Raw genomic sequence first — 19,852 nt, forward strand, 5'->3', positions numbered from 1 at the left:
GAATTTTGCATTTAAACAAAGTTATTACTTAATTGCATTACTATTACAATACTTAAAATACTTTGTAGTAGGTGAACAAAATGACGAATAGAAAAGAAAAAGAAAACGGGACAAAAAACGTGCGTCAGCCGTTAGGGAGTCAAATTACACAAACAAACGTCCAGACTCGAATTTTATTTTATTTTTTTTTCATATCTACTTGTATTTTTCTATACTTTACCAAATTCGTACAGCATATTTTAAAGGTATACTAATTATTTTTATATATAACTAAGAGAAGATATGGAAAATTTTATGACATATTTATAGATAACATATAACATTTTTGCCTAATTATAATTTTTCAAATATTTGATATTTTTTCCATGTGTCTCAAATAAAATATCACTTCTTCATCAAAAGAGAAGGGATTTGTATATATGTTTTTATAGTGTTGTATTGTTGTACAAGATAATTTGGTGATGTATTGTGAAAGTGAATACATCACCCGTAGAGATTCTTGACATCGCGTTATAAAAAGCAAGTCTACCTCTCAACCTATTAGCCTTATATCAAAATCAACAATGAACGCTCACCAACCCAATAATAAAACATTCAACAAAACCGCGCGCGCAGTGTTGTTCTTCATCGGATTGTTAGCCTATGCATATCAAAACACCATCCCTCCACCACCAAACCTATGTGGTTCATCACACGGACCACCTGTAACTGGACCACGTGTCATCCTTCGAGACGGTAGACATCTTGCATATCACGAATATGGCGTTTCTAGAGATACAGCCAACTATAAAATCGTCTTCGTTCATAGTTTTGGTGCTTGCCGCTACGATGAATCAGTTTATCATCCGGTAATTAATCATACACTATTGCTAATGCTTTTCTATTAATTTTTCGAATTTGTCACGTACGTGAAAATTTAGAACTATAACTTGTGAATATTTTTACGATATATATTGAAGGAATTGTTTGAAGAACTCAAGATATACATGGTGGCATTTGATAGGCCGGGTTATGGAGAGAGTGACGTGGACCCGAAACGAACGATTAAGAGTTTCGCATCGGATATAGAAGATCTTGCTGATAAACTTGAACTTGGTTCTAAATTCTATGTGATTTCATATTCCATGGGTATGCAAGGTGGTTGGGGCAGCCTTAAGTACATTCCTCATAGGTACGTTTTCTATACTAATTACATGACATGACATACAACATATATAAATTAACGTTTGGTAATAAATTAATGAGTACGTAGTTACATTTTCTGCTGATTTTTAACTTAAAAAGTTAGGAGAAAATTAAAAAGTTAAGATAAGTTCTTTGTAAGTTTAAATTCTATCTCATGTCTATCTAATCATAATGTTAAGTAATTTCTCAATTGAGAGCTGAAATCAATTCCTAGTTACTTCATCGATAAAGCAGTATATAACATAGCTCTGTTTGCATACCGGTTCTTTTTTTAATTTTAATTTTTTAAATGTATGAGGTACCAAGTCATGTCCGTTTTGAGTGGTTAATGAGGTGTCATCAAAGTTTCTTCATCATAATTCTAATATAAAATTAAATAAATCCATATTCATTAGAGTGCTAGTATACGTGGGTGAAACGTCCCTATGACATCAATATATTATCCAACGACCATATCACATTCATATTTAAAAAAAATGATAACAGACACACGACTCTATTACAACAAAGTGGACCAAACGACGTTGGACCCTTGACCCGGTAACGACCCGATAGCCTAATGGACGATCCAATGACGCCGGGTCATGGGTGACGAAACGGAAAGAGTCTGAATACTTATAACGGACCATAGTCAATATCTCATTGTTTAGATTACGTGCAAGGTTTTACAATTATACAATGAGGTTTTTTTGACGTTTTATACTGACTGAATGTTCGAAAAAAATATAATATAATATAATAATTAATTTAAAACGAAAGACAAAACATTAGTGGTAATTTAATGGGAATGTGATCAAAAAAGTTGGTAAACGTGTGTGATTTGACCGGCCAAAAGATCTTTGTTTGTTTCGGTAGTATTCATTTTAGTCGATGAAAAAAAAAATGTGTACTACTCGTATTAGGTGTCTTTTAATAAGCTCCTTCCTAAATCTCTTCTTCACCTCTTTTTAAACTTTTTTGATTTTTTTTTTATTAATGCAACGGCCCCACACGAGCTCGTCCAAGCAGTTCTTAATTCCGAACAGACTCTATTTCGACGAGATACGAACACTCGTTGACATTAGCTTCCAAAAATGACGAGCTGGAAATGGTTTTGGACGAGCTCGTCATCCATCTACTACGAGCGGCCTAAGGGATCCACGCTTATCATGCATCGATCAATAATTAATTATTTTAAAAATAGTTTATACAATTCAAACAAATTTTGTCATTAGAGATTAGAGCCTTTTCTCTTTGTGGTCGCTTGATTTGCCCTTCAACCAAAAAAATTGGTTTTATTAACGGGTTTTGAGGTTAAAAGTTACAAATCATATCACATGTGTTAAAAAATTGAATGAAATTGATATTTTCTTAAAATATGAAAAATTATATTCAAGGACGAAGCCAGAATTTTTTTGCGATGGGGCAAAATTAAAAGTTATTTGTCATATTTATAACAGTCGTATCCGAAAATAGAAGGAAAAAAAAAACAAAACAAAAAAAGAGCCCTAGCTTGAAAATAGAAAATGGACCCTTAAAAGAATTTGTTATCTACACCAAGTCTAAAACTCATATTTAAAAATACTAGTTTTTCTTAATAAATAATGACCACACGTATCAAACAAGATCTTATTAAATGAAAACGTATTCAATCATATAATACAAAAAACTCAAAAAATATACTTCTTTAAATTTATTGTAATCAGCTCTTATATATATATATATTTTCTATATTATGATAATTATAATTAATTGTTTGTGATAAATATATATAATAAATTAAAAGAAAATACATTTTCTATAAACAATTCCACTATAATATACTACACATTTACATACCCAAACAACGAAAGTTTTTTCTCTAAATTATACTTCATTCTTTCTATTAAAAATGAAAACAACTTGGGTTTTTTTAATCTCTTAATGAAAAAATCTATCTTAAAATTAATGTTTGATGACCAATGACATACAAATAATAAGTTTATGACAAGTTAACAACGAAGGTAACATTTATATTTATTTCCTACTTATTTTTTCTTACTTTTACAAGGAAATTACAAATATACCATTTAAATTTTGAAAAATTACATTGTATTAAAATTGGAGTGATGACAACTGACCCCACTACCTCCAAGCTGGAGCCGTCCCTGATTATATTTTAAAATGGTAAGTTTTATACGTCATTAGTTTCATTGATGTCTATTAAGTGTACATATCTTTATTTATAGAAATTGTTAGTTTATTGCATTCGTTCGAAGGATTGTTAAACGTAATATTTGGGTTGTTTTTAAGATGCATTAAATAGTTGCACAATTACTATAAAATTCAGTTTTGGACTTTTGATATAGAAGATACAATTTTTTTCTGCATGTTAAAGATTGCATTTAGCATTTTCCTTGTTAAAAAAACATTTAAGATTTTATATATATATATATAGTTTCAGTCACATGTGATTTTACTTTATAAGTGTTAACCTGTGAATTTGATATTGATCTTAAGAAAAAAAATTATTCTTGAAAGTATATCACTCTTATAATATCGGAGGATATTAAGATTGCAACAGTATAATTTGTCTGGTCTACCTAAAAAAGTTGATCCTAAAAATTGGGTGGAAGTGATTGTGGATATAAACGTATCAAACTATCAACCATTGAACTAAATGATATTAAAGATCCAAATTAGTTCTTGGAACTCACCTTATTAGATTAAAATGAACATTTCTCTATTATTATAATCACCAACATATAATGTATAACCAACATATGAAATTGAGAAATTTATAAAAGGTTTATGACGTTACTGTAAATTGTTCAAGTGTGCAAAATGGTTTATGGGTTTATTTTTTCATACAGGTTACAAGGAGTGGCATTGATTTCACCAGTTGTAAACTACTGGTGGTCTAGCTTCCCGACCAACGTATCATGGGAGGCGTACAAGTTACAACCACTTCAAGACCAATGGGCAGTTGCGGTGTCACACTACGTGCCGTGGTTGGTGTACTGGTGGAACACTCAAAAATTGTTTCCTGGGTCAAGCGTTATAGCTGGAAGGGCTAATTTATCATCTTCGGATAGGGAAGTTTTGGCCAAGAGTAGTGGACAAAGGTCACCAACACCAATCCCATCGCTAAAGGTACAACTAAATCTATTTTCAAAACCTTCGGACGCAAAAAGTGGACAGAGCTACAACTGTTTCCACTAAAGACGACAATTTTGATCTCTTATTTACAACTGGGTCAAATAGCGAAAACTGAAGCTAGATTTTAAAGCTAACATTGGTTAAATAAAACGCATACCGAAAAGGTACCAATGAAGCCGATCATTAATGACTAGTTCGATGTGGCTAAAAAGGTAACATGTCAGATAAGTCAAACGGGTTGAAAGTCTCCCAAAATGTATTTAAAAAATGTTTTACCTTCTAATTTTCTCTTCAGAGTATGCTTTATTCAAGTAATAAACTAATAGTAATAATCAACAAAACTACTAAAAACTTCTGAAAGGACAAGTAGTGTTTGCAGATCAACCTGACTTGCTTTTACATATTCTAAAAAGTGACACATTTCACCTGACCCGTCATGTAACCCACCCATCTTGCCACAACTATTTTTAAGGCATGTGAGTTAACTTGAGAAAATAACTGTGAACAGGATTACGTGAGACAACAAGGACTAGCAGAGTCCATATTTAGGGACATGAGAGTCGGGTTTGGTAAATGGGAATTCGATCCAATGAAATTAGAGAACCCTTTCCCAAACAATGAGGGAAGTGTACATATGTGGCACGGAGATGACGATTGGGTAGTACCTGTGAATTTGCAGAGATACATAGCAAAAAAGCTACCATGGATTCATTACCATGAGCTACCCGGTGTTGGTCATGCGCTACCAAAATATGATCCCAATAAAGAAGCCATTTTAAAGTCGCTTCTGCTTGGAGAAAACTGATAGTTTGAAACCAAAGACCAGCCTTTGGATCTCAAATGTAGCATTTCTGGACAATGGGCGTAAATAAAGTTTTTACTGGACATTTTTGCTGCTGGTAAATTTCGTACAGAACGGCTGGAAAGGAACGGCTGGTCATATGATAATGTCAATGTTTTATTTCCTGGAATCCTTTGTTCTTATGGTTCAGTTTCATTTGTGTATTGTTTTATCTGCTGTAAGCCCATCCAACTTGTAGGATAGTGGCGTTAGATGTATAATACACCGGTAGAATGTTGTAGTATTGGTATTTCAGTATTTATATGGTAATAATATAGTGTCTACCTCATTTTAAAAAATGTGTATAAATTTCAAGAAAAAAGGAAACAAAACACAGAAAACATCGTGTCTCCTCGTCGGCCCAGCCTGAACCACCCGTTTTGCTCAGTAGTAAGCATTTGAAATTTGCATTTTTTTTAATTTTTAAATCACTTGTTTTACCCAGATCTAACAATCTTCAAGGACAAGGTGTGGTAAGAGTCCCATTTCCTCGTAAAAGATCTTAAGTTTAAAACCTCCGTATATATTTTGGGTATAGTCAGTTGAACATAAAATAGGACAAAAGATCAACCTAAGGATAATACCCTCAAACGTGGCCATCCTAGTTTAATACTCGTAACAGCCCCATTATATCTCAATGTACCTTTACTATACCCCCATATTTTTAACTCTGTTTTTGAGGCTATAATGACCCTGAAATAGTCTATACGAACATACACAAGTGAACGTTTGAGAGTTATTATCATTAAAAGGACACTCCATAAGTTGGGTGTGTGTGTGTTGGGGAGGGGGGATTGGTGACTGGGGGCAGTGGCGAGGGCGGGAAGGATTCATATACAAAAGAGAGAGTATGCACTTGCACACCCTTCAAAAAAATATAAGTATTTGTTTTCCGATTTTTTTAAAATCTAATGTAAATACAAAGAGTGCACATCGTATACACGTATTAAAAAAGATACGGCATACTCTAATACGATATTTTAGATCCACCACTAGGGGCAGGGGCGAGGGGTAACGGGGAGCATGGGCGTTTTGACATGTACAAGATTGTGGGTCTAATTTGACACGTTTTGACATGAACTAACAAGGGACAAGTCTCACCCAAACCCATTTTGACCATCATGCCATCTTGATTTTACTTTTTAGGCATGGGAGTTAGCTGACAATTGTGAACATGATTACGTAAGACAATAAGGACTAATGGGATCCATTTTTAGGGACATAGAAGGCAGTATTCATTTGTGACAAGGATTGAACCTGTGAGTTTGCAGAGATGCATAATGTATTCATGACCATGAGATATACCTGGTGTTGGTCATTTGCTACCTACCAAATTATAATCCTAATAATACAGCCATTTTAAAGGCACTTTTGCTTGGATAAAAGTGATCGCTTGAACCCGAACACTAGCTTTTAGATCTCGAATGCAGCATTTCTCAGCATCAACAGAAAGTTGGGAACACTAGATATGTAAGTTGTACTCAATATTATTTCGAATTCAATTCGTTGCTTGACTCAAATCCACCCCCTAGTTTAGATGAATTGAGGTTGTTTCCACTTCAACCCATTTATGGGTAACATTTATACTTTAATGGGTAAGTTCTCAAAAACTACAGAAACATGTAAACAGGTAAAAAGGCAATTGAAATGTATTCAAAAGGCATGAAACCTCCTGTATAGCATACTTCCAAGTTAAGATTACCATTATACCATTATACTGGTTCTTTGACCAAAGTTCAAGAACATAGAAAACAAAAGAATATGTCTACTGGTCGGGCCAACCTGACCTAACCCGTTTTGCCCAGTAATAAGCATGTAAAATCTACATGCTTTGCCTGAATCTATCTCGACTTTGTATTGTCAACCTTTATTAAGTTTTCCACGTAATTTCTCAATCCTCTTTATTTTCCTTTGGTTTCGCAGTATCGTCAACCACTGCATCTTATTACCTTTGTTTCCACCGCTTGGTGTTTTACTGCTTGAAGGTTTTTTTGCGGAAGCTTTAGACTTCTCAGATTTCTTGGAAGGTTTGGAATATTTCAACAACCCGCCCACGATTGACTTCAGCTGAGCTTTCTGTTTTTTGTGTTCTGCTTTGTGAACAACTAACTGATTCTCAACCTTCTTGACTGCCTTTTCTCCGATATCCTCATCAAACTTATATTCAATTTGCTTGAGTGCCTTATCTCTCATAGCCTCGTCTTTTTTCTTCTTACGTCCAATAGCATGTTTAGCATGATTCCATATTGATTTTTTCTTATGCTTATCCTCATCACCACCATGATGGTGGTGGTGGTGGTGGTGATGGTGGTGTTGGTGGTTGTGGAACATGATTGCAAACTTGTCTTTAAGTTTCGTCAATGTACCAATGCCGTTCCCCTTCTGTTCTTTTTTATCGCCCTTCACGTGACTCTTAACAGGAACTATCATCTTTGATTTTGACCCCGAGGGTTCTGTTGAGCTATTTGTCTTAGAACCTTTATCATGAAATAAAACCAATTTCATCTTGCTCTCACTTTTACTTTTCGCTTCTTTCTCCTTGTCCTTTTTCTGACCCTTTGTAGCTGACTTCCTTGATTTTGAACCTGAGGATTCGCTTGAGCTACTCATTTTAGGACTCTGATCAACCAAACTCATCTTGCTATCAATTTTACTCTTTGGTTCTTTGTGGCTATCCTTATGGTGACCCTTTCTAGCAGCCACCTTCTTTAATATCGTACCTAAGGATTTGCTTGCCTTACCCATCTTTCGACCATGTCTTAAAACCAATTTCATCTTGCTCTCCTTTTTAGTCTTCGGTACTTTCTGATTATCCTTTTTGTGACCATCTGTAGCATACCCCTTTCTTGATATCGAACCTGAGGATTCGCTTGAGCTACTGATCATATTAAGACTCTGACCCTGAGTAGGGACCAATTCCATCTTGCTCTCAGTTTTGCTCTTCGGTTCTTTTTCATTACCCTTTTTGTGACCCTTTGTAGCAGCCACCTTCATTGATATTGACCCTGAAGATTCACTTGAGCTACTCATTTTAGGACTCTGAACCCGAGTTGAAAACAAGTGCATCTTGCTCTGACTTTTTCTCTTAGATTCTTTTTGTGTACCCTCTTTGTGACCCTTTGTAGGAACCATCTTCTGTGACATTGACACTGAAGATTCGCTTGAGCTACTCACGTAAGGACTCTGATCCCGACTTGAATCTGATCTCATCTTGCTCTCACTTTTTTTCATCTCATTATGATTAACCCTTTGGTGACCCTTTGTAGGAACATTCTCCCTTGATATTGACCCGGAAGATTCGCTGGGCGCAAGACTCTGATCCCGACTTGAATCCGAGCTCACCTTGCTCTCACGTCTACTCTTCATTTCATCACGACTAACCCTTTGGTGACCTTTTGTAGAAACGTTCTCCCTTGATATTGACGCAGAAGATCCGCTTGAGCTATTGATATTAGGACTCTCACTCTGACTTGAAAACGAGTACATTTCACTATCACTCCCTTCTTGGTCTCTGCTTCTGCTTGATCCTGACTGCAGCCCCGTCTCGCTCTCACTATCACTAAGACCACTAGAAGCTTGCTGACTTGGGCTCTGACTTTGACTCTCACTATGACTCTGACTATGACTTTGACTTTGACTTTGAGTTGTCCAACTTGAGGGATGGTCTGAGCTTGAACCTGTACTGTCTGAATCCAACTGGCTTTTAGGAGAAACCACTCTCTTTGGCCCAACCAGCTTGTGTCTTTCTCGAGTCCCTTTGTGATGGTCAATTTTATCTACATCTTTATGCTTTTCACCATGGTTTTTTGGCCTTGTGAATTTTTCAGATTCTTTACGCTCATTATCATGTCTACCGTGAATTATGGATCCACCAGGTGGGATCCATAACTGGGTCATCTGCATATGATCCAACGAATCTCCTTTTGTCGGACTTGAAAAATTCCCATGTGATGGACGGTAAATGCTGTCCGTTTGATTCAAATTGGAAGAGACCCCAGTACCATAAAAAGATGTATAAGTTTCCTCTGGCATATAATGATACTGGTCTATTAGACTAAGTTGTTGTTCTGCTGATATCTTTGACGAATCCCCAGTACGATGATAAGAAGTATAAGTTTCCTCTGGCATATGAGGATACTGGTCTATTAGACTAAGTTGTTCGGCTGGTATCTTTGAAGATTCCCCGGTATGATGAAAAGGAGTATATGTTTCCTCTGCCATATAACGATGCTGGTTTCTTTGACTAACTTGTGTTTGACTACCAGGTAGCATCATACTCACGGGCCTTGCAACCGATGGTTCCGTTGGCAAGGTCAACTCGTTATAGGACTTGGCTGTCTGGTCATAAGATTGTGGAGCCGTCTCTGTGAAGTGCCAAGTCCCTTGGTCTGTTTTGCTACTATTTAGGTCACTTCTGCTTGTAGCAAAGTTTTCCATTTGACTCGGTTCATTCTCAGAAAGATTTTCAATAAAATCAACACGTGTGGCTACTACTTGCAGACTCAATAAACATGATTCTATCTTTTGAATCTTAGCAGAAGCGTCTCTAGATATTTGATCCTCTTCGTCAATTAGATTAGTCAAAGATAGCGATTCAAAAACATCGTCTGCAAAAGGATTATTTGATGAATGTGCAAACCCTCCAACTCCGCTTGGCTCATTTCCAACCTCCCAGGCTCTTCCGGGTGTAAAAGATTCACTATCTCGAATACTAACCTCTCTAATCAACTGTTTCACCTTTGGTTTCTGGCATATCCGACACTTTTTTAGTCTGAAACTAGATTCACCTGGTGAGATGCTTGTTGACAGCCCGGAAGAAAACAGTTGATCTGTTGGACCAGTTAATAAGTCAAAGTTCTGCATATTTGAATCCCTGTTAGATGTTGATGCATTTCTCAGAGAGAAAGATTGCAGATTTAGTCCGTCTCTGGGCTGCTCTTCTTGCATTGACCACGGGCTGTAAGATGTTCTACGTTGAGTACCTACCATCTGATAATACGAGTTACTCCATAATTATAATCCAAATAATACTTACAGAAGGAACGAAATTTGGCATCAAGAAGCAAAGAACATTGCATACCTTTGCATGAGTCTCAAAAGCTTTTTCGGCAACATCATCCAGTAATTTTTTCAGCAGCCGTTTTGCATTCTTGCCCAACTTTTTCAAAAGAAACATAAAAGTCTTCAATATGAAAATAGAATGAAACACAGAGAAAATTAAGACATATAGTTCTCCATTTCATGGGATGCTTAACGGTTATTGATAAATGTACATAAATTTTCACTTTTGTATACATTGTTCGCTCACAGTCTCACATGCCTCACTTTTTTTGAATAGCAAACTCACGCCCTTTACCCTTGTCCCGGTTAGGACTTGAACCAACAACCAATTGATTGATGGGTAAACCTGTATATATCTTGAACGCCGCCACGCCAAAAGCCTATTGTAATATACTAGTATTCAATGATAGTACCATTTATAAACAAAAATTCTTCCATTTAACAAATTGTACAACTTCAATTCAAAAAAATACCGAAAAAAGAGGGGATCGATTCAAGCAGTTCTCAAAAACCGAAAGTATTAGAACTGCATAACTAAATCTTGAATTCTCAAAACATTTGTTGCTCCATGCCGACGGGGTCATACCAACATCTTTCGTTAACTTTGTATAATTTTGTAATAAATATATAGAAATTAATAGAATTTTAAAATCTACATCAGTATCAATAATAAATTAGAAATAGAAAAACTAAATGAATCAAAAAACAATATGAATATTAATTTTAATCATAAATATCAACCAACTTACATTTTGAGAGTCTGAATCTTGCACAAACTGTTCCTTGTTTACAAGAAGTCTGTATAATCTTCGCAAGGCAAGTAATTCTGATTGTAAGTCCTCGGTATCCATCGTATGTTACGAGATATCTGTAAATACTTATCTCGTTACACACAATTTAATTGTGCGTGTATTTTTCGGGTTGTTTTCACTAAATTTACACAAACGGAAAGAACGAAATAAGGAAAGGGAAAAAAAAAGGAGTAAGAACTACATATACTATTTCGTAATTGATTCTTCAGAAATGGAAACAATAAACAAATTTGCAGATAAAAATTGCAAGAATGTGATGTTATAAAATGAATTCTATGTGACAAAATTTTAGGGTGTTTTTATTTTATTTTATTTATTTCTGAAACTTCAGAATACCGTTGATAACTGCCGCCACTTTGTAAAGAAGGGAAAAAGAAAGGTTTCATGTAGACCCCTTGAACTATTGTGTAACTACGTAATGAAACCCACAACTTACATGAAGGACCATAATCAATTTCCTCTAAATTTCGAAGTCAAGTAAGGAGAATAAAATTTTTTTCTTGAAAAATACGGGATAATTAACATTTAAACTTTTGCATTTTAGGGTATTTTGAACAATTTCCATATTAAAAGTTTAAGAGATTTGAAAAAAAAAAAAATTGTATATGTTATAGATATGACGATATCTATCTATTTTTTAAATAAATATTAGTACAATATTCATGCAACACAACGCGAATAATTTTTTTTTTTTATTCTGATATCTTAATTATAATATGAATTTTTGTGTAAAAATAATATCTATAATTTGATTATGGTCTTTATCTAATATATAATTATCATAGTATAAATGGAGATATTGTATTAGCCTTATTACATATGTATTAAATTAATAGGTTATTTGTTTTAAAGATTGTACTATAATTTGGTGAAAAAGATTTTAGAATTACTAGTATTAACTTAAAATGACAAGAATTTTTTTAATTTCATTCATTAAATTCTCATAGACTTTATGAACCAAACATCCCTTAAATTTTAATTTAATATATAATGTATAGAATATTAATTCGTTCATAAGTAAAAAATTTTAGTAAATAAAACTTTTTAGTGTTAGATGTCTAAACTTTATGTGGTACCAAAATACGATTACTATTATTGTTTTTTCTTTTTATGTCAACTAACTAAATACCTATTATATTTTTTTTCTTTTCATTACGTCGCGTCAAAGCGGCAATGAAGGAGACCCAAAGGGCCAACTAGGCCGCACATCAACGATATGCCAGAAGGATTGAACGGATGCCCAACGCATCCTATCATGATCATTATAACTTACTTTACTTACTAAAAGTTAAGTCTGGTTTATACGTGAAAAAAAATACTTAATTATTAATAATGTAAACACTATACATAATTATATATTTGTCCACACTTTTAGTCAGTGTGAATAAATTAAAAATTTTGTCACGCTTTTATGTGTGGACAAATGTGATGTTACAAAATAAACACACTTTTTAGTATGGATAAATTTCTACACACTTTTAGTTCTATATATTTTTACACACATAAAAGCGTGACAAAAATTTTAATTTGTTCACACTAACTAAAAGTGTGAAAAAATGCAGCATTATTTCTAATGAAAGTTTTTTAAATGTTTTATATCTAAGGTTAATAATAATAAATATAAAAATTAATTATTTTGCTTAATCATTATATTGCTTAGACATTTATTAAATGATATGAGTTCCTGGACTTCTAGTAAAATGTACATTTTTAGAAAAAAGTTCTAATGATTATATTTGTAACAAATTAAGATCAAACTTTCAACTATTTTCATACATTCACGAACGATATAAGATCGAATACCATCATATATTTATCATTAATTGTTAATTAAAAACTTGTGAATGTCACTTGTTTAATTGATGTTTTTTTATATTATCATCATAAATAGAGTAATTATTTTATGAAAAGAAAAAAAAAGTACTCGCACGTTGCGACAGTGAGATGGTGGGGGTGATAGGTCATAGAGTGTGATAGGTTATATGAGATGATAGGTCATAGAGTGTGATAGTCAAATTCTTTAGCGGTACGGGTTCCACCCTTTGATTTAAAATTTCGTCGAAATTATATCGAATGACATTTCTAATGAAAGAACATGAAATTTTAAGAGTACCCATATAATTTTTATAATTTATCAATGTACGGTTTTTGAGATAAAAGATTTTGAATGAATTAGAGGAATAAATGATTTATGGGAGAGAGAAAAAAATGAGTGGTTGAGATTTGAGGAAAATGAGTGATTGAGATTTAAGAATATTATAGGAATGTTAGGTGATGATATGTATATCTATACTATATTATAAAGCAGATTTCCTCTAGATTTTTAACATTGAACTAAAATTTTCAATATTGATTTTAAGTACTTTTCCAAAATGCCCCTCCTATCTATTCTATTTCTATAACTACCTAAAATAACTATAATACCATTTCTCCCTCCTTCAAATCTCAACTAATCATTTTTGTTCCCTCTACTTCATAAATCATTTATTCCTCCAATTCATTCAAAATCTTTTATCTCTAAAACCGTACATCGATACATTATAAAAATTATATGAGTGTTCTTAAAATTTCATACTCTTTCATTAGAGATGTCATTCGATATACTTTCAACGAATTTTTAAATCCGATGACAGAGTCCGTACGGCTAAGGCATTTGACTATTATACTCTATGACATATCAACTCCTACAACCTATCACACTTTATGACATATTACACTCTATGACCTAGCTATCACCCCCACTATCTCACCGTCACAACGCGCGAGTATTTATTCTCGTTCAAACTAATGGATAAAAAGAGGGACAAATTAAGTATATCAAGTTCTTTTTTAAGGAAAAAAAAGGGTAAATGATTTATAAAGTATTAGAGATAGAGATAGAGATCTATATGCAACTATGCAAGTAGCAAGTATGTTAACACGAGTAGCAAAAGACATTTAAAGTTTGAAACTGTAAACGTTTAACCACCCTAGTAAATCTTAAGGTACACATCTAAAATTCGAAGAATAATGATGGAATCATTTTATTTTATTAATTATATACTGATGAATCATTTTTTGTTAAGCACGCTAATCTTTGACAAATAGCTGAATTAGTGAATTGTATTGACATGGAGCTTAAAACAGCAGTTCAAGTGTTTTAACCTAATTAAGGCGGGCACCTAATCTTCTGAAAACAGAAATTCAATACATTTATAGCAACAAATGATAAATATCGAAAGGTCTCAACAGAATGTTCGTGCTTCACAGAACGCATTCTGCATTGCGTGAAGCAAATAAGTCACGAAAACGGATCTCTATGAAGAAGAAAATTTCTCAAGCCACTTTTCTTGTGATCCTGGCAGTTTCACCATATAATCAGTAACTCAAGATCAATAGAAAGGAAGGGGGGGGGGGGGGGGGGGGGGGGACTGAATCTGGGTAACATGTTGGCATTTTGCTTACCTAAAACAAGAGATTCCGAGTGCTGTTGTAATTTCTTGAATGATTGATGTTGCAAAGTGCATATAAAGCGCAACTAAGGGACAAAACTTATGTTAGCCACCAAAATTTAATAGAAAAAACGAAACAAACATGAATAAATGTTGCCAACTACGTATAAAGATTTTACTATATCGTGACAACAATCATACCTGCGTATACAAAGAAACCGAGAAGAACCCATTTCTCACCAACCAAGTGAATTCTGCCAAAAAATAAAAAATAAAATAAAAATATCATTGATCTTTTATATACAAGCTAACTAAACAAAAATGGAAGAAAAACCTACATACCCATCATTAATCCAGGGAGTAAGTGAATTAGCAACCGCAAGCGGGAGATAGAACAAGGACTGCGTATTATCACGAATCAAGCATTACACATTTACACTACCTCTTATGCAGATAAGCAAAAATTATGTCCAAAATGGAAGAACATAGGTTGTCAAAAATGTTAAGATACTTCATCTGAAATGCAAGTAATGTAGGATTGGGCATATAGCCTACGGTTTATTGTATGAAAATGTAATGATGTTTACACAAATTGTCAGTGTATATAATTAAGATCAATTCAAACTTACTTTTTTCATGTAACATGCTTTTAGTTGTTACCCTTTTATGTGAGAGTGAAAATGTGAAATCCAAACCTAACGTTTTAACCAATTAATCAAGTTTTACCATATATTGTAGTCTAGTTGGGCAAAGTTATGGTGGTGGCCAATCTAGTGTTAACATAATTGATTGTTATTTCATTTACATAGTTAATGTTAATCATTTATTAAGAAAATGATTCTTTCCATTTTGAAACGATAACCCAAAAGACACCTTTTATTTTTAGTATCATGCAGAAATTAATATAGAAACATGTAGATGGTGTTGGCTATGACAAGATCCACAAAGGCACAAATACACTAGTGAGTTTCAAGTTAACTATTGGTATGATAATTTAACCCTAAAATGTGGTAAACGGATGGGAGTTTGACAGTTTTACTTGTGCTAATCACCTGAGGAAGGTAAGTCTTTAACTTAGATGACATGGCCTAATCGGCATAACCTCGTGACCGTTCCCTAACCTTTTCCATGGACACCCTCAAGATGTTCACCTAATAAGGTTCGAACCCGAGACCTTTTGTGAGTACATTAGGATACCTAGCCACTAGGCTGTTATAACTTATAACAGTGGTTATGATAATCCAGTACTATGAAGCATTAATAAACTTACTATATTGTAATCATTGCTTATGGGCAAAATAATGTGATTTTAAAAGGGGGAAATGTTGCACTTATTTATAGGGCACATCTGAAATGAGATTACATCACTTACATGTAGGATTAGTGCCATCAGAAAAATGAGAAAATTTGTGGCATTATGAATGCAAATGCACTATGATTTATATGATTCGTGTGTGGAATAGAACAAAGCGTACCATGAACATGCTAGTCTTTAATCCCTTAGGTTCATCACACAAGCGGGCCAATATCATCCTTCCCTAATCAAGATACGAAATAGACCATTTAGTTTTTTATGCCTCTACATGCAAGAAATTTAATAATTAGATGTTTGTACCTAAACGAATTCTAAGAAAACTCAAGGTTACAACCAAACTAAAAGCTTACCACAAGAAATCCAAATACTAGCCCTATTCCCATAATGATGATATGTGGGTTGTTCCCAATTAAATTATTTGGAGACAAATAATCCCTGAAGTAAAGAGATGACTTTGTAAATAATCTCTAAATTTCATCTCAAGTACAAATCGAATTCGAGAAGGAAATTCAGTCAAGTACATACCACAGCAAAACTCCAACTAGTAACGTCGCAAAGGGGAAATTCTGAATGGAAGATTAGAAATATCAAATTAGCGTCTTCAAAATTAACAAACGAATGCTAATTATCTATGAGTAATTGAGATTACCATAGCCAAAGCTTTTAGCATGCTTTCATTTCTAGACTGTACAACCTTATAAACAGTTTGCACACTGCAAGCAAAAGTTATAAATAAAAAGCAAGTTGATAAGTGCAAAAGACTAATATCATGTTGAATTTGGATCATGGATATACGCAACAATAGAAATAAAAAGTTATTAGAGAACAAAGAGAATTACTTGAATGCAACTGTTGGTATAACACCAAAAGCTATCATAAAATACAAAGCAGCTTCGCTTGTAGGAAATCCTGAACTCAATAATTTGAACATTTAAATCGAGAAGCAACATTACTAAAAGATTTTAAATGTACCAATTAAAGGGGGGAAATCGTACCATTAACATATGGAACTGAACTCAAGAGGGGAATAGATTTCCCAAGATCCTGTGCCCACCACTCTGCACCTGAAATTTGAAAGTAACTAGTGATGACATCCAGAGGTGCATGCAAATAATATTCAGCAAGACGAAAATAGCAAATGTTTGAGGTCTTAAACAGACGTACCAACTATAGCTGTAAATAGATGTGCCATATATGTGACGATGAGACCTTCTGTAGGCCCATTTACTACTGGAAGGACTAAAGTGTTCGTGAAATAGCTGCAACATTAGTAAAATAGTTCTTATAATGGAGTTTAAGATTCTTACATATTCTATAACTTTGATAGACGATAGCAGTGACTTGTCGATGAGACTATTTAAATGATATTCCAACTACTTCATAGAAAAAAACCAAAAGAAAAACAACTTTTGGCAAGTTCAACTCTAAATTATAAAGAAGAAAAGGAATAGCACTCACTGTTCCCATGTGGCGGTATAAAATGTAATAGCTGAAATCACCCAAAACCAAAACGTATTTCTGCCACACATAGCAGTGCTCCCAAAAGCCAAGGCTTCCAACTGAGTCATGCACAGGTAAGCACACTGGACAATAAACTGAAGGTGGCGAATTGGGGGGGTGGGTTTGTTGGGTAACATATCAATAGGCTTCCAAGGTAAGTTTGGGTATGTGACGACACAGGTCGGACTGGGCTTGTCCAGGCACTTTTTTTCCATAGATTTTACACTTGGTGTGTCAACATGATTCGTCAATATCTACCCAAGTTTTCAAAGATAATAAATTTAGAAGCTTTATGAATTAGAAACTACACTTTGGCCTATATTCAACCCAATTTGACCCACTTCCTTGAAAACTATCCTTTGTGTTTGACCCATTAGAAATATAATATAATCCAAATCAACCCATTCGTAACCAAAAGTGTCAAAACTACCACCTCCATTGAATGTTGCGGCAGCAAAAAAAATACAAAAAGTAACCAACAGGACATACCGCACATGCAAGTGCATCACACCCTGCAAATTTAGTAGAAATTATAGATTTGGTAGTCATAAGGATATACAAAGGAAATTAATATTTTACCAAGCAAAAATATGAGCAATGTAAAAAACATAATGCATTGGAGGGAAACAAGAGTTTTTCAATCACCGTGATCAAAAAGCTCTCCTAATGGGGAAGTAGAATTTGTCCTTCTTGCTTGCTTTCCATCAACAGCATCAAATGTCTATGATGATCACAGGAAAATTTGAAATAACCAATGAAGAGATAAAGCCGTTTAGTAACAACTATAAAATATTCAAACCTGGTACAAGAAGAGGAGTAATCCGTGAGCAAGATGAACCCATCTTGGTGGAGGAGAATCCAAAAGAGGTGAATACACCTAAAACATGCCCAAAAGTAAAATAAACATCAGAAAAGACCGCAACAAGAAACATAAGTAATCAAAACTTCTTGTAATAACTTTTGGACCCTTAAACGATGGCAATTGTAATATGATGAACATAAAGAATTTCCCAACTCAAGAACTCACATAGCCAAGCAATGCAGAGGTGAGCAGAAACATGAATCCTGTAAGTGTGATCTGAAAAGAGAAATATATGTGAGTGAACGAAATGTATGTCAACAAATTCAAAATTATAGATAAAAACAAGATAAATGCATAGAAGAAAATTCCCTACCAAATTGGGCCTAGAGAGTCCACCATATGCAAAAAGATCAAAAGGCAACAAGAAGTTAAGCTTAATCGCAACATAGTTCATAAAGTTTAATAAACGGATTATCAAATTTAAGTGAACAATGGATACTATGTATTTGTCACACATTCCCGAAAATGCTAGTCAAACGCGACAAAATGAAATAATTATTATAAAAAAATAACTATAAAAGTGTATCGGTGCTTACGCCATCCAAAGAGGGAAGAAAGTAACAAACTTTGTCCAAAACGGTTGTAGAACATATTTTGCAACATAAGAGTGATCAACTCCACTATACTTATGTCTACGCAACTCATCGATACCATGAGCACCTATATATCCCATAGCAAATTTTGCTAAACAGCCTGCCATATATGAAAACACACAAAATATCATTTCATATTCTCAAAAAACTACAACATACAAGGCATTACAACAATTGAGATAAAAAGAAAAAGTTCAACTTTCAATTTATAGTCTAATTGAACAACTTTATGCAATACTATTATAAACCCTTTTGCCCAAGATTTGTATCAAAGACCTCCATGTTGGAACCATGTTAGTGTGACCGTGACTGATCCTTTATCCTTCCTGATATGATAATTGACGATAACTGAAATCCCTATGTCTAGTAAATATATAATGGACGTATTTACTCTTAAAGACGTATTATAGGGTTTCTCATTAGATGACTGGAACATGATGCACAAATTTCTTAGAGGAAAGGCACACGAAATTAAGGGAGGGATTAGTTTCTCACTAACCTTAATTTAAGGTTTATGACTTTCTATTTATAATGAGCGCATTTACACATTCAACCCTTCTGGTGTTTAATGTGTGTAACATTAGTCCTCATAGTTTCAATCATCTAATGGGAAACCCTATAATATGTCTTTAAGAGTAAATACGCCCATTATATATTTTTACTAAATATAGGGATTTCAGTTATTGTCAATTATCATATCAGGAAGGGATCAGTAAACGGTGACAATAACATGGTTCCAACACCCCATTAGGCCGGCTAAACATAATTTTAAGTCTTTTAAGGCCATTAGGTCGAATATATACTTTATGAAAAGATAATTGGGATCTAAAAAATATGGAATTTTGAAAGGTGAAAATAAAGGTGTAACAGATTATTTACCTTATAGAGAGAAATCAAAGATTAAGTGACGAAACCCAGAAAGTGTTTTCAAGAAATAAGCAGCTGGTCTGGTCTGCAGAGTAAAAAGTAGTAGGTCTTAGATTCACGTTGACCACACGGTCAACAAACTGGAGATCTTGTTGTTGATGGATAGAAGAATTTAAGCTTTAAATATTCCCGCTCTATATATATAAGTAAAAAATCTTTGATCTTTTGTTTTGATGGTTTGGCCACTTGGCCTTGCCTTTTGCTTAGA

General features: G+C 33.9%; 2 protein-coding genes across 2 annotated transcripts; one reads left to right on the top strand and one right to left on the bottom strand.

The window, feature by feature from the left end:
• The first annotated feature begins 548 nt into the window (after positions 1 to 548).
• On the top strand, positions 549 to 5,405 carry LOC122585445. Its single transcript, XM_043757577.1, has 4 exons — positions 549 to 848; positions 960 to 1,171; positions 4,017 to 4,296; positions 4,811 to 5,405. Exons 1-4 carry the CDS (start codon positions 564 to 566, stop codon positions 5,105 to 5,107), a joined length of 1,074 nt encoding a protein of 357 aa, XP_043613512.1. The 5' UTR covers positions 549 to 563; the 3' UTR covers positions 5,108 to 5,405.
• Positions 5,406 to 14,091: 8,686 nt separating this feature from the next.
• On the bottom strand, positions 14,092 to 19,852 carry LOC122584909 (choline/ethanolaminephosphotransferase 1-like). Its single transcript, XM_043756984.1, has 19 exons — positions 19,597 to 19,852; positions 18,661 to 18,817; positions 18,438 to 18,447; positions 18,290 to 18,340; positions 18,062 to 18,139; positions 17,908 to 17,983; positions 17,752 to 17,774; positions 17,221 to 17,321; positions 16,927 to 17,021; positions 16,758 to 16,826; positions 16,602 to 16,671; positions 16,412 to 16,475; positions 16,288 to 16,328; positions 16,113 to 16,197; positions 15,923 to 15,985; positions 14,790 to 14,848; positions 14,649 to 14,701; positions 14,461 to 14,533; positions 14,092 to 14,353 (listed from the first exon to the last, which is right to left on the bottom strand). Exons 2-19 carry the CDS (start codon positions 18,795 to 18,797, stop codon positions 14,332 to 14,334), a joined length of 1,170 nt encoding a protein of 389 aa, XP_043612919.1. The 5' UTR covers positions 18,798 to 18,817; positions 19,597 to 19,852; the 3' UTR covers positions 14,092 to 14,331.

The sequence above is a fragment of the Erigeron canadensis genome, chromosome 1, assembly GCF_010389155.1.
Source record: "Erigeron canadensis isolate Cc75 chromosome 1, C_canadensis_v1, whole genome shotgun sequence".
Taxonomy (NCBI): domain Eukaryota; kingdom Viridiplantae; phylum Streptophyta; class Magnoliopsida; order Asterales; family Asteraceae; genus Erigeron; species Erigeron canadensis.

Coding starts and splice junctions, on each gene's coding strand:
- LOC122585445 (XM_043757577.1), top strand. CDS start 564: ATGAACGCTCACCAACCCAATAATAAAACATTCAACAAAACCGCGCGC. Junction 849..959: donor ATGAATCAGTTTATCATCCG/GTAATTAATCAT, acceptor TATATATTGAAG/GAATTGTTTGAAGAACTCAA. Junction 4,297..4,810: donor CACCAATCCCATCGCTAAAG/GTACAACTAAAT, acceptor AACTGTGAACAG/GATTACGTGAGACAACAAGG.
- LOC122584909 (XM_043756984.1), bottom strand. CDS start 18,797: ATGGGATATATAGGTGCTCATGGTATCGATGAGTTGCGTAGACATAAG. Junction 16,827..16,926: donor TCTATTTACAGCTATAGTTG/GTACGTCTGTTT, acceptor TTCAAATTTCAG/GTGCAGAGTGGTGGGCACAG. Junction 16,329..16,411: donor TGCTAAAAGCTTTGGCTATG/GTAATCTCAATT, acceptor TCTTCCATTCAG/AATTTCCCCTTTGCGACGTT.